Raw genomic sequence first — 15,171 nt, 5'->3', positions numbered from 1 at the left:
GGGGGGCCCTGTTACTGGTGGGGGGGGCGCCGGGAAAGGTGGAGGTGGTGTCTTCGGGGGGCTAGGCTGGGATTCCCTCGGCCCTCCCTGGTTCCCTCCCCCTCTCTGGCGGGGTGGTCCCTGACTGGTTCGGGGGTACTCTCCTACCATGCCCCGGGAGACCCGGGTGTTGGTCCAGCGGTCGGCCTCCACGGCCAGCTTCCGGGGATCTGTAAGCTTGCTATCCAGCAGATGTTGACGTAGCTCTACGAAGCAGTTCGCAGCCAGATGTTCCCATAACATGAGGTCAGTGAGTTCGGCAAGGGTGGTGACTTTGCTGCCCTTGACCCACCCATCGAAGGCCCGACTAAAAAAGTTCACATACTCCACCCAGGTGGTGCCCGGGATCTTCCTGCAGTCCCGGAACCGTTGGCGGTACATTTCTGGGGTGAGGCCGTATCTTGTGAGGAGAGCCTCTTTCATGTGGCTGTAGGAGGTCTGCAGGGATAGGGGTAGGTCGAGCAGGGTGTCCCTTCCTTCGCTCAGAAACCGTCCCCACAACCCCGCCCCCCAGTCCTTCTGTGGAATCCGATGGGAGGTCATGGCGACCTCGTAGGCCCGAAACCATTGCTGAATGTCATCGTTTTTATAATATTCTTTGACCACATCCTTGGGGATGTGGACCTTCTGTTCCGCTGGGGGGGCCGTCTCTCGGTTCCCCGAGGGCCTCCCGTCCTCATTTCGGGCCTTGAGCTCGAGTTCCTTTAAGCTCCGTTCGTGCTCCAGTTGGAGCTTTCTTCCTTCGTGCTCCCGTTGGAGCTTCTTTTCTTCCAGTTCGCCTTGTACACGCATTTGCTCTACTGCTAGCTTCTTCTCCGCTAACTTCAATTCGCCCTCGATTTTGAGTTTGGCTAACTCGAGTTCATGACTGCGGCTTCTCTCTCTGTCCGCGAGCTCTTCCGGGGATAGGCCCCCGTCTGGTACGATGCCTCGCACCTGATTGCTACTGCTTTCATTTTGGGGGGGTTCGGCTTCGTCGGGGCGCTCCCCCGTGCCTTCCGGGCGGGAGGCCCCGGTCTCCACCCAAGTTTTCAGTGCTTTCTGCAAGTCTTCTTTAGTGTTGAGGCCAGTGGTAGCGATTTTGAGTTCTTTGCAAAATTGTTTTAGCTCTTTTTGTGTGTATTCTTCCAGATGCTCCACCTGGAACACTCTGTTGGCGTTGGTTTCTGCGGAGCTCGTGGCGCTTCCTTCTGCCATCTTTGTTGGTCGTGCGTCCGTCGTTTACTGTACGATCTCTAGGTGATGGGCCCGAATCCCGTCGCTTGCCACCAATGTTAGACGGCGACCTCAGAGGAGCCCGGAAAGGGGATCCTGACTACCCTGAGACCCACCCTCAAAGTATCGTAGCCGGGCACTGGCGGGAGATTCCCCAGGGGGAGGATTCTCGCAACTAGGATCGTACTTCTGGCACCACACGACACAGAGGGACCACACTGGGTATTCTCAGAACAAGCTTTATCAAACAGGTATCACTGCAAATATGTACAAGGTGAGCACGGGCTCAAGAGTCTCGGAAAGGTAGGGGGTAGCGGGACTGTCTTTGGTAACGGTTCAAAGCAGGGACGTACCCGGCGCACAGCTCACAATCCTCGAGCTGGGGGATACGTGGTCGGAGGTGGGGTCCGGCGGGACCGTGAGAGTCTGGGGGAGCCGCGAGTCACTCAGCAGGGCTCAGGTACAAGTTCGGAGGTCTTACGATCTTCAGGGAGCCGCGAGTCACTCAGCAGGGCTCAGGTACAAGTTCGGAGGTCTTACGATCTTCAGGGAGCCGCGAGTCACTCAGCAGGGCTCAGGTACAAGTTCGGAGGTCTTACGATCTTCAGGGAGCCGCGAGTCACTCAGCAGGGCTCAGGTGAGTTCCAGTTCCAGGAGCCGCGACCACGTCAGCAGGCTCTCGTTGTTCCAGCGTCGAATCTGCCGGACAGCCCCAGAGCACCCCTTGTTATAGTTCGACCCCTCTTTGATGTCCGGAGTCTGTGCAGGCAGGGGTCTTGTCACCTGGGGGTCGCTTGTCGGGATTTCCTGCTATAGTCTTTTGATCCTTTCAGGGCCGGGTCGGGAGGAGTCCCAGACACCCAGCAGGCGTGGAGCCAGCCCTCAGGGAGGCCGGAGGGCCGATCGAAACCCATCGTCCCGGGGGAGTTCAGAGGTGCGATAGAAACTGCTCCTCCCTCTCTCATCCCCTGGAAGCGTGATGTCCTCCAGCCGGAGTGGCGCCTCTATGCCCGGGTCGCGCTGGGGCCGGGCGGCCATCTTGGTGCATGAAGTGGGCACGCGGGCCCGGGGTGGCCGAAAGGGGAGAGGCCAGGGACGGAGATGTCCGGGTCGGTGCGTGTGTCCTGGTGGGGAGGTTCGGCCGGGCCGGGGGCTTGGGCTGTAGGTACCAGGTTTCGGTGGTGCGGGGGCACGGAGGGCCATTCTACGAGGCCGGGTCCAACACAGAGTATGTTTCTGACTTTTTGATCCTGAGTTTTGGACCGTCGAAGTAGACTTTGCAGTTAGCCTTATAGAGAACAGGCTGAAAGTGAGCAGTATTGCAATTATGCAATTATGGGGAGAGGAGTTGGCCTAACGGCTAGGGCGGTCGACCTCAAATCTTGGGAATTGGGTTTGAGTCTCGGCAATGACACTGAACATCCTGTGATTCTGGGCAAATCACTTAATCTCCCCCTGCCTAACCAAAAAGATGAATGTGTATCCTCATGTAACGTAACTGGTGCTATGTAAAGCGCTCTGATACCCGATTGGGGTCAAGTTCGTGCTATATAAAACTCTAAAAAAAAAAAATGTAAAAAAGTATGGTGCATTCAAGGAGGGCATGATGCATTTATTAAAGAGTATATATGTGTTCATCTAATAATACAGTGTAAAATGTCTTAATATTTTCCTAACAAGGTTTATTAAGACATGTTGGAGATAACACATGGTACCTAGTGCACAAACATACATCCTCAAGCTGCATATGGTAGTCTGATACCTACAATTTAGAGATAAGTGTTCCATTTTGGTCATCAACAAATTCCCAGAGGGAGTATGCATAAAAAAGCTATGAAAATCAGGATTTTCCAGGTATACTCCTAATTGTCCACCAATACCCCAATACGGCACTCAACTCTACCCCACTCCATAACACTCCACTCTACTCCACTTGGCAATGCTCCACTCCATGCCACTCTCCTTTATACCACTAACTTTTAGCCATGCTGAACAGCAGCCACACTGGTGTACAACATGGCTAAAACATTAGCAAAGCCTCTCTTGCAGAGGTTTCTATTGGCTTTGCCATTGCTTGTTATTTTAGGTACTGGCAACAGACAGCATACCATACACTTAAAGTGGGATTGGAGTCCGCTCATTGATCATGATTGTATGGCCTGTTGTCTGTATGATTTCTCTGCTCTTGATTTAGTGGCTTTCCTTCTTATTCTAGTGCTTGTCCCACTCAGGAGCATTTAGATGTCTCAGTATTTGGAGTAGATGAGTTGCATCCTTCCACTGATAACTTCAGGGGACGTCTGTTTTTCTTTACCATTTAGCAACCTGTGCGTTTCCTTGCTTTTGCCATGGTTGTTACAATATTGTGCTTTCTCCATGCATACTTTCTTCTTTGCTACTATCCTCCATTCCTTGATACCCCATCGCGCTCTCCTTCTGACTCCCAGTTTAAACTTTTTTTATTTTTATTTATTTTTGCTTTACCAAGAGTGTGGCAGCTGCAAAGTGCCACTGGGCTACTCAATTCCATCTTTTACCTTCACTTTTTAAGTTTTAAAGGGCTGTTATAATATAGCCATGTCTTTTAAGCTGCACTGTTATTTGTATTTTTCTTGACAAAAAACTGAATAAACAAATTTACAAAAACAAAATATAAATATAATATCTCCAGGTCATGATGCACACATATGAATGCATAGTGACACATGCAGCGGCTGTGCATCGTTATGCATGTGTGCCAATCAGCGGCCAACTGAGAATGGGACATGCGTGCATATGCATCATGATGCATCCATTCGCACGCTAATGGCAGTGGAAAAAGCATTTGCAATCCAATAGCTCAGCCATTGAGGCCAGAGGCATATTGCCTTTGCCAATGTTTGTTATGAGAGAAGCAATGTGAAACAATAACTATGCCGAAAAACAATGGTTCTTCAAAGAGTCATTGGCCTCCCCGCCCATGTATGGAATCCACGCTTAACGTGCCCTGTACCTGTGCCAGGTGCAAAACGCTTCTCCGAAACATGAATGGAAAAAGTAGAGGGGGTGTCATTCAAAAGTAGCCTGCTGAGCAAAATCCTACTGTAATGTATCCTTTTATAAGAAACTGCTAAGTATTACGCTTTCTCACATGAATGACTCGGCTCCTCCTCCTTAAGATCTGCAGCTGCATCTCCGTCTCCCTCTTCTGTGTATGGAGCGCGTCCAGCCTTTTATGTGACGAGTTCTGTTAATGGGAATAAAGCACATGTTACCCAATTGCCATGTTTGCTGCATTATCCAGGCAACACCAAGCTCTGTATATTGTAATGCTCAACATAGATGTAGTTAATTAAGGAACAATACGGCCTTTAGTGCTCGGCCAGTCTCTTCCTCAACCACGCTTTTACATCTCCTAGCGTTTGGGGGCTTAGTAGCTGAGCTGAGCACAGATCACATGCCTGGTCACAAAGCTGATTTGCTATCGCAAAAGCCTGTGCAGTGCAGAATATCTGCTGTGGGTAAATTAGCTTTGTGTCATATACATATAGAATTATAGATTTGGTGACTCTGAGTAAGAGGGGTTTCCACCAACTGTTCTTCGTGATAGTAAACGATAAAAGTTATCTTTGATGCCACTTAAAGCCACTGCGAAACAAATCAGTGTATTAACAGTTACCCATCTACAGTTGTATATTATGTATTGCCGCCACTCCGACATCCCTTGTGTAAACCAGCAACACATGGGTAGGAGAGTTGTGGGGGAGCCGTGCATAACCTCGAATGTTTGCATACAAATAGCATTTCATTAAGTTAAAGGAAATTCATGCCATGATATAACACTTGGGTAAACGGGTCCTGACGTTCAACGTACAACACGTGAATTGGCTTTGTTTCAGTTAAACTACACGTTTATGGAGAATACACATTTTCAATATTAGCAACCATTAGCAATCTTGGTGGTGGAAGAAGTAATCCCACTTTGAAGGCTGCTGCACATAGGCCCCCCCAGATCTTGTCATATACACCAGTCTTGATAAGGACCATGTCAGTAAGCTTCCCCATGGAATAAATATTCCAGACTTTAGACCTCCACTGTAATATTGTTGTGGGGTTGCTGCCCTTCCATTTATATGTTATAATTAAATGGATCCCCAATAGCAATTGTATAATAAGTCTCCGCCAACAATAACAAAATACGTGTTGTCTTAGTCATGTTTCCATGCAGAACTAGCACCAGGTAAAACAGACCTTTACTTCCCATAGGTCTTCCAGTAGGTCTACCGCATCTAGTACATTGACCACGTTTCGGTAGGATGGTGGTTATTGACATGACTTGGGGGCTTATACAAGGTTGACATCACCTTCAACGTTGTCTTTTGTGCTAGTAAGACCTCAGTTTCATTACAATTACAATCCCTTCCTCCATGACGTTTATTAAGGCAGAGGTTGTCTCTCTCCTGCAAATGTAAAGCTTTGTTACAGATTTACCAGTTGTTGCAGTACTCCATCAAAAAAATCTCCGAATTGTGGGGGCTACCCATTCACCGATTTACTAAAGATCTCACCTCTCCATATTACTGGGGCAAAATATGGTTTGCCAACAATAGTGGCCGGAGGGTGGAAATAAAAACTATGCTTCCACTGTGACAGCATTTGTCCAGTAGGGTATAACTGTTTTGGATGATTCCATTAGGTTCTGAGGGTTCTGTGAGGCTCTGTGAAATTCCGGAGAAGGTCATCAAAGGGGATAAAGGAATGCTCCTGCTCTAAGGACAGCAGTAGTTTCCCTTCGGGCCCTAGGTTCTAACCCATTCAAAGTTTCAGTTGGTATGCCAAAATGTATGTATTCAAATTGCGGAACTCCAGACCTATAGATGACACAAAGAGTACCGATTTAATGATTAAATTAGTTGAAACTTATTCTACATTGACTCAAGGATGTCTTTGTCGTGTTTGAGTGACATAAAGCAGCAGCGGTAAGAAATTCATTTTACACAATCTAACCTGCCATACCAAGGATATTTCCAACATTCACCATCAATATCGGCCCTTGTACGTTGTTGCTATTAGCTCAGGAGCATTACACTTGTTTAAATCTTTGAGAATCGCTATAAGATGTATCCCCACCCATCGTATTTTGTTCCCAGACTAGTATAATGCATTAGAGGTTACATGGGGCTGGTTTCCGATGGCCATTTTGATTTGACCATCCATTTTGATTTTTGATACTTGATTTTAAAACTTCTTGCCTCTCGAAAGTTTTGAAACTCGTGATTCGTTGCCGCCAGGGATTGAATTGTATCTATAATAAAGCACAGGACATCATCTGCCACCAGGGACAGTTTATAATGTCCGCTTGCTGTCTGCATTTAGCTTCTGCACCAGTGGATCCATGTGGAGTGCAAAAAGCAGTGATAAAGACAGCCCTGCTTAGTACCTCTCTTTAGTGTTATTGGCAGCTGTAGTTGTGAAACACCTTTGTGGGTGGACCTACCAAACGGGGCTGAAAGGCTTTGTGAAAAGAAACTGTACAGGCAACTGGCCTCAGAGTCTTTTATTCCGGCATCTGCAATATGGCTTAGCTATCTCCTCTGACGGGTTCCTGTGGGGAGCCTATTATTGCAGGGCCGAAGTCAGGGAATTTTATATCTTGAATATAGTATTCCTGCTTTTGTTGATCACATACCTATGCCTGAGCCTCAGGTCAGTATAATTTTTTCAGAATATTTCCCTTTCTCTGTGGAGTTTGTATATATCTTGTCTTTTTGGCCCTAGTGTAATGGATGACGTTTTCTGCACGAACACCTCTTATCCTGTAAGCAAAAGGCCTGGGCATTTTTCCCCTGTCATAATACAACTGTCTTGTGCTGCATCTTTCATCAACAGGGCTTCTGTTTCTCCTCTGCTTTCGTCAACTTCCTGTATGGTTTCCTTGACACTCTGTTTGGTTTCCAGTTATGAAATTTGTTTGTCCCTGTCCTTTTTTTTGTGGGTCGCTATCCTGACAATGCTGATATATGTGCTATCAATCCATCAAAACCTCTCCTCCGAACTCCACCCCCCCCCCCCCCCCTCCACCGGCAGCCTTCCAAATCATGCTGTAGGCACACCCTCGGGAACTTCTTTTCAAAGTAAAGGTTTAGCGCTTCTCTTATGTTATGGTTATGAAACGCTGACCTCATCTATTTCCAATGACGTGATGACAACTGGGTTAGCTCACCCCATACTCGGGTCTCAGTTGTATTATCTGGGAGAACTTGTGTCTTTGTGGAAGAAGAAAGCGCAGCCTTGTCCTGAGCACTGAAGAGGAGATAGTCAATGCTGGTGGGTGGCTCCCCAATGGAAAGCTCTTCCCAACACCCTGTCTGCCACAGAGCTGCCAGAGTCACAGGGACAGAAGCTGCTTCCTATTTAGGGCAGGCTTCTACAGCTGATATTACGTGGCTGGCGTGGTCATGCAAGCTATGGCAGACCCGTGCCAGAAAAGAGGAAAGATGTCCCTGATTGACAGGGATAAAACTCCCTGCCTGTCAGTGTAATTTATTTTTGTTTTGCATATTGGAAATCATAACATGGTCAGCCCACTCAGAAAGCATTTTTCTGAAAATGCTCCCACTGCAGTGCTTATTTGGGAACAGCTTTGTTACAAGTGGTGCCTGCTAAGGTGGCAGGGACCTTATATTTTGACAGGAGGTCTCCTGCCGAGCTTCCAGTGGTGGAATCCTCTATTGCCCCACCGAGCTTGCTGACTGCCTACCGGTGTCTAAAGAACGACATTATTAGTGTCTGCCTCAATGTCATTAGCGAGAAATGCGTTGAGGTGGTTCTAATGTGGTGATTGTCTCCTTGCATGGTAGAAAATGATCGGGCTCCCCTGCAGAGAGTGATGAGGGGGTTCCTGAGTCTCCCATATCTCAGAAGTATTTATTGGCCTTCGGCTAAATAGGGCCCCCTTAAAGGGTTGGAGGGCCCCCCGTGCCTTGCCCCTGGTGGTATTCATGACATGTATGCTGAACCCTAGTAAAATGATAGCGCACACATAATGGTGGTAATTCCATTGTATTGTGCATATTTATTGCAATGCATGATGGTGTTTCTGGAATACGGAAGTAATACTTGACATTTAGACTTCTGTCGTACAAAGGTGCCCAATCCTGGCACAATTGTGGTAATTTTTGACGTATGGTGGTCATTCTTGATATGGGGATGGTTTTGGCTGTATGGTTATAACTTTTCTAGAAAAATCAAGAGAGAGAGAGTGAGAGGGTCACTCTTGTTCCCCCTGAAAAGTATAATAGAAACAACAAAAGAGTGACTGTGAAATTACTAGGAAAACCTAGACAATAAAACAGCATGGGAAAAACAAAATGTATTTTATAAAATAACCCTCACTCACCAGCCTGGTTGGTGACATGCTTCATCATAGGGTTCCCACCAGAGAGGCCGAGTGCCTCTCTGGTGTGCTACAACGCCTGAGTTACAGTGGAGCAGGTTTTTTGGGGGGAAGTGATTGTGAAAAATGGTGCAAGTGTTAAAAGGTGGCTGGTTTTATCCAAAAACTGTTTATTCCAGGCAAACCAACAACCGGTAAAAGCAAGTGAAATAGACATAGACTGGCTGGTTAGGATAACCAGAGTTGTCCGATTTAAAATGAGTGAAGAGGAATGGTCGACATGTTTCAGCTTATCATTGCGGATTCGCTAAGCATTCATCTGGACTGATAGAGATTGCACGGCGGTATGCGCACGCTAAGGCGCACCCTAACCTGTGGAACCGTGTTAGTGGTAAAACTTACGGTTCTACCAGTGTGGCCTCCTGGAATTTCCTAGGATACTGGACTCTGCAAAAGAAATAAACAGGACACACATAAATTTGTAAATACAAGTCGGTGGTCAACTGTTTGTCAAGCATTCGGTAGGTGCAGAATACTTTGATAATACCATGCTGTGATTGGGAATAAGTGTAATTAAAATAGTACCGCTGGTGCCCCTAACTCAGGCAGCCGTGTTCATTATTTTACAGCCGCTCCATTTATAAAATTATCGTGGAGAGGTCCAGCTACAGGACAAAGCCTGTGGTTTATGTTGCCCTTTAAGTGTAGGCAATGTCAAGCACTTGCTTGTTATATGGTACCTTCGACATGGAAAGTGCTCGTTGAAGAGTACTCGTGAATATAAGCACTGTCATATAACTGACGCGCTAAGGATGTTTGGCACATAATACCCAGGCTCCTTGTGGGTAGGGTCTCCTTGTTTCTCAATCAATAAGGATGTTTGGCCGGCGCTCTGGCATATACACCTGCATGATTGGAAAACAAACAACACAGTAGCATGGAAATATTGATCGGCTTACTAGAAAACGGTATGCTTCATGGGTTCGGGAGGGGGGATCAATGTGCTGATAGTATCTGAAACGAGGGATACGATAAGGTGAGAAACAGCAATTCAAACCTAAGGTTGGCCATTAGTAAATCACTAGACCCCATATACACTTACTTCTATGCTCGCACACTCCCACGGGAAAACCTCACGCTGTCCTCCTCAGCCCGAATATTGCCGTGTATCGGCAAGATCGGGTAGAAGAAGCCGGTTCACAATCACGTGACTCCAGAACGGAGCGTGAGGCGCGCTACGTCTGAGTCACGTTATGTCAAACGACTAGAATGCGCCCCATAGAGGGCTGTTGAAAAACTTTATTGATCTACTTGGGCAAACGTGATTGAAGTTCAATCGTGTGCAGGGAGGCTACAAGTTATTAGCATACAAGTAGAGAAACAACTCAGAACAAGGCGATAGGGAATTATATTAATTATATATAATCGACCTATGTCCTTTCAAGCAAAAGAGGGGGGTGTTAGAATTGGTCTGGATATTGGTCATCAAAATCATTATATGAATATTCATATTGTAGTGCGTTTAATTGAAATAAAACTGCCAGACCCTTCATTTCGATTATATGCAAGTATCTGAAGGGGTTCATTTTATTTCTCACAAAGGCTGGATGGCTATTGCACAAAGGAATATTTTTAGTGTTCAGAAAGGAGGTAACTGTATTAACGTTTAAGGACTGAGCCCCAAGGAATATTATCATAGAGCCCTGTACGATGCGTGGACAAACGATAAATCCACCGCTGCTCCTTTTCAAAGAGTATCTGCTGTGTGTTCGGGCCTGCTCTAAGTTGCTCGATGATGGTCCACCTCAGATCATTTGTGGTGTGATTCAAGAGCAGGAAGTGGTCCGTATGTTTTGTGCTGTTCTTGCGGCAACGAATCGTACTTCGGTGTTCACATTTACGTTGCTTGATTTTCCGTGCCGTCATGCCCAGGTGATCAGGTATACCACATCAGTGGAATTACAGTTCGTGTGGGATCCTTGTGACCATTGTTTTCCAGGTTCCAACGAGAGGTGTTTCGGGGTAGAGGTTAGGTAGCATACACTGCATGATCCACATGGCAAGTGACCTAACACTGGAGGTAAACCCCATGTATTGAGAACCGTCCGGTCCGCTTCTTTGTCCTGTGTTCTGGGGCGTGTGTGTACAAGAGTGTCCTTAATGCTTCTTGCTCTCTTATAAGAGAACAGAGGTTTCTCCCATTTATGATTGTTGCTCTCCAGAATTTTCCAGTGTTTGTTTATGGATTTATTGACCGCATTGGAGGCTGCATTGTAAGTGGTCACGCAGGTGAGAGGTGCAATCTCCATGGAACTGGTCACATTTTCTTCCAGGAGTGCTTCCCTATTCTGATTGCGGGCCCTCTTGCAGCTCTTTTTCAGAATCCTTTAAGGATATCCTCGATCCTTCAATTTCAAAGTGAGTTCTTGTGCTTGGGTTTTAAAAACCAAGACCTCACTACAATTCCGTCGTAGCCGCAAATATTACCCAAATGGAAGTGGGTAATCAACTACAGACCAGGACACACCACAAACCGACAGCCAAAAACAACCTGCTGCACTTTTCCAGTTACCATCCCCGCCCGTTGCGAGAAAACCTTCCATTTGGGCAATATTTGCGGCTATGACGAAATCAGTATTTCCATGCTACTGTGTTGTTTGTTTTCCAATCAAGCACGTGTATATGCCCGAGCGCTTGCCACACATCCTTAGTGCATCGGTTATATGACAGTGCTTATATTCACGAGTACGCTTCGTCCTGTAGCTGGACCCCTCCATGATAATTTTATATATGGAGCGGCTGTAAAATAATGAACACGGGTGCCTGAGTTAGGGGCACCAGTGGTACTATTTTAATTACACTTCTTCCCAATCACAGCACGGGATTATCAAAGTATTCTGCACCTAACGAATGCTTGACAAACAGTTGACCACCGACTTGTATTTACAATTTTATGTGTGTCCTGTTTATTTCTTTTGCAGAGTCCACTGGCCTAGGAAATTCCAGGAGGCCTCACTGGTAGAACCGTAAGTTTTACCACTAACACGGTTCCACAGGTTAAGGTGCGCCTTAGCATGCGCATACCGTCGTGAAATCTCTATCAGTCCTGATGAATGCTTAGCGAATCCGCAATGATAAGCTGAAACATGTCGACCATTCCTCTTCACTCATTTTAAATCGACTACTCTGGTTATCCTAACCAGCCAGTCTATGTCCGTTTCACTTGCTTTTAACGGTTGTTGGTTTGCCTGGAATAAACTTTTTTGGGTTAAAACCAGCCACCTTTTAATACTTGCACCACTTTTCACAATCACTTCCCCCCAATAAACCTGCTCCGCTGTAACTCAGGCGTTGTAGCACACCAGAGAGGTATTCGGCCTCTCTGGTGGGAGCCCTATGATGAAGCATGTCACCAACCAGGTTGGTGAGTGAGGGTTCTTTAATAAAATTAATTTTGTTTTTCCCGTGCTGTTTTATTGTCTAGGTTTTCCTAGTAATTTCACAGTCACTCTTTTGTTGTTTCTATTATTTTTGGTTATAACTTTTGCCATAATTAGAGGATTTACTGCACAAAACGTGGACCTCTTGACCTATTGTGGTCATCCATGACACTCATAGCTTCTTTAGTTCTCCCCTCTGCATTATTGTGCTGATTCAGGACATACTGCGGATAGGCGTGGCTTGATGGTGCTCATCATTGGATAATACTGAGCTTGTTTTATTGGTAGTAATAAAGACCATATTCTGGTTATGATGGTACCATGGCATGAAGGTAAATAATTGTGAATACATTAAAGCATAATCAAGCCTATTAGAGGCAAACCAGTTTTTAAGTGGTGCTTGTAATATGTACATTGCTGTGCACGCTTAGTCATCCTCCAAACCGAAGACCGAAACATCTTTATCAAAACGTGGGTTTTAGAGAGATCGTTGGGCCAGCAGAAATATACTGCCTTTGTAAATATTTGTTTTTTACATGGTGAGAATAATATGCTATTTAATTGGTAGTAGTAGGTAACTCATAAGATCCCATTTACCTGACCGTCCAAGATGCTTTTTCTAGACTATCATACGTAGAGCTTCACTTACTTTTAAAAATGTGGAGAAAAGTGCCCTTGCTGCACTTGCATATCCTTAAACTAGTATACACTTTATTCCATGAGCATATAGTTGGTCGCATTTATTATGTACCTCTTTTTTCCCCTCTAAGATCTTTGATTTTTCCTGCGACTGTGTAGGTATCGCCACCGGGTCGTGTCCTGAGTGGTGTGCTGTGGGGTAGGGCTGCAATCCTTGACTGTGGGGAGTTTCTTGTCTACCGCCAGCTGCTCGGTCCTCCTTTCCTTCAAGTGTCTCACAAGTGCCACACTCATCACCAGTTCTGCCATTTTGACTTTCAATATCTTCTATGGAAGTTGCCCATTTCTTCAGGCCATTTTCTGAATTGTTGAGCTGGCTATTTTCCGACATTCCTGCTACCTGTTTGTGACACGCTCTGTGATGAAAGAAAATGATTTCTGTTATATGTCAGTGGAAAAAACTTAGTGAACACAGTGGAAACGTAAGGGAGAAAAAAATGAGTCTTAAACTTTGCTGCTAGAACACCATAGGCAGACAGTAAATCAAGACACAATTGAAGAACAAGTTTTACTTCGAAATAAAGCTCATATATACGTATAAATATAAGCTTAATTAATTATGTAGAAATAAAGCTTCAATATTGTAAAATGTACTGTCCCTATAAAAGCCACCCCATAATATAACTTTCATGCCTTTCCCATCCCCTGAAATATATCTACCTAGGGGTATTTATTGATTTGAATTCAGCTCGTATGATCATCTCTGCTCTGAATGGGGCTTTAACTTGGTTTGCTTCGGAAAAGCTGTTCCAGTCTTTTGAATGTGACCCATTTGATATGGAAATATCTGTGAAAGAAGTGGACAGGTTTGTTGTGTTTTAAGGCTCGCAGGATTGAATGTGAGCCTTTAAAAACAATCTCTTCCAGCTGATGCACTTCTTATTTAGCGCCGGCAGCTTTGGCCTGGCTTCAAGATGGACGCCACTGCTTTCTGGACTTGCTTTAGGTGATAAGGGGGCATATGTATCAAGCGATTTTTTACTCGCAAACGCTGCGAATCGCAAAAAACAGCGTTTGCGAACAAAAAATCGCTAAACGGTATGTATGAGCCATGTTTCAGTGCTAATTTAAGGAATCGCTAATTTTGCGATTTCCTAACTTTTCGCAAGCATTTAAGAAATCGCAAATTGCGATTTCTTAAATGACATGTAAAAAGCACCCAAGTTGTGCGAATTATCCTTAAGAAATCGCAAATTACCACCAACTTCCAGTTGGTGGTAATTTGCGATTTCCTTTCAAAATGCACTTTTTTTAATTTTACAAAGTGCCACATGGCGCTCATACATGCCCTTAGGGCATGTATGTGCGCCATATGCACACACATGCTAATTTCAGGGGTGCATCAGGGTGTCATCATGACACCCTTGCACCTTTGAAATTATTCTCAAATAGCGATTAGCAAATTGCGATTCGCTATTTGAGAATTACTTCCCATTCATTCCTATGGGTCTCCTGGCCCATAGAAATGAATGGGCAGGTATTCCTTAATTGCGATTTCGCAATTTGCTAATCGCAATTAAGGAATTTTAAGAAATCGCAAAAAGTTTGCAATTTTTTAAGTACATCCCGTTTTGCAATTCTCAAATAGCGATTCTTTAAAAATCGCTATTTGAGAATCGCAAATGGTGATGTTGATACATATGCCCCAAGGTTTACGGTGGTTGTTTTATGTAGTTTAGCAGCTTTCCTCTACTGACGGGTATAGGGAACGGCTTGAATGTAGATAGCACTCATGTTATGAGAGCTCTGTCTTAGTCATAATTGATGGTGTTCTGTCATCCGTTCACTAATGAGCACAGACCTACTCCTGTCTGTTCTTGCTGCAAGACGCCTGGTGTTGTGCTTTACCACCTTCCCCCCCCCCCTCCCACCAACGCCTGCAGGGGAGTTGGAGCCGGTACGATGCATGGAACGGTGTTCTGACGCGGAGCCCTCTGCAGTGCAGGGGAGGTGAGCGTGCCCTGTTTAGACCGCAGAGCGGCGGTTGCGCTTGTGTTCGCTGAGGCGGCCGGTGCTGCTTGCGGTGCCGGTGCGGCTTGCGCATCAGTGCGACCGCTCCAGCTGCCGCCCCTCTGCTCCAGCTGCCTCCTCACCACCTTGTTCTGCTTCACCCCTCTTGCATTGCTGTGGAGCGTGGGAACGAGGAGAAACGAAACACCGATCTGCTGCTTTGCTGCCTTGCGCCTGCTCTCTCGCGCTTCACTTCCTGGCTCCCGGTTCGCTGCGGCAGCGGCTTGTGGCCTCTCACCGGACCTTGTTTCCACACAGCCTCCAATACCAGGATAAAACCACTGCGATTGTAGAGACTTGGTCAGCTTGTGTAAACAAATTGAGGAGGAGGTGGTAGGGGCGAGCACACTTGGGCACTTTCAGCTGGGAGATTCACAAAGTGTTACAGCGACA

The 15,171-nt window shown here is 45.9% G+C and overlaps 2 protein-coding genes across 6 annotated transcripts in view; one reads left to right on the top strand and one right to left on the bottom strand.

The window, feature by feature from the left end:
• Positions 1-15,171, top strand: part of ZCCHC4 (zinc finger CCHC-type containing 4) — a 452,628-nt gene that overhangs the window by 236,997 nt on the left and 200,460 nt on the right. The window lies entirely within an intron of this gene.
• Positions 1-15,171, bottom strand: part of LOC146862951 (uncharacterized) — a 56,920-nt gene that overhangs the window by 26,331 nt on the left and 15,418 nt on the right. The window contains exons 2-3 of the mRNA XM_085642319.1: positions 12,821-13,124; positions 4,385-4,480 (exon numbers count right to left, since the gene is read on the bottom strand). Of these exons, the coding sequence (XP_085498445.1) occupies positions 4,385-4,480; positions 12,821-13,099 (375 nt within the window). The 5' untranslated portion in view covers positions 13,100-13,124. The remainder of the gene's footprint in view (positions 1-4,384; positions 4,481-12,820; positions 13,125-15,171) is intronic.

Source organism: Triturus cristatus, chromosome 2_2 (assembly GCF_964204655.1).
Source record: "Triturus cristatus chromosome 2_2, aTriCri1.1, whole genome shotgun sequence".
Lineage (NCBI taxonomy): Eukaryota > Metazoa > Chordata > Amphibia > Caudata > Salamandridae > Triturus > Triturus cristatus.
The sequence above is the reverse complement of the archived record's forward strand: the minus strand, read 5'-3'. Positions and strand labels throughout refer to the sequence as shown.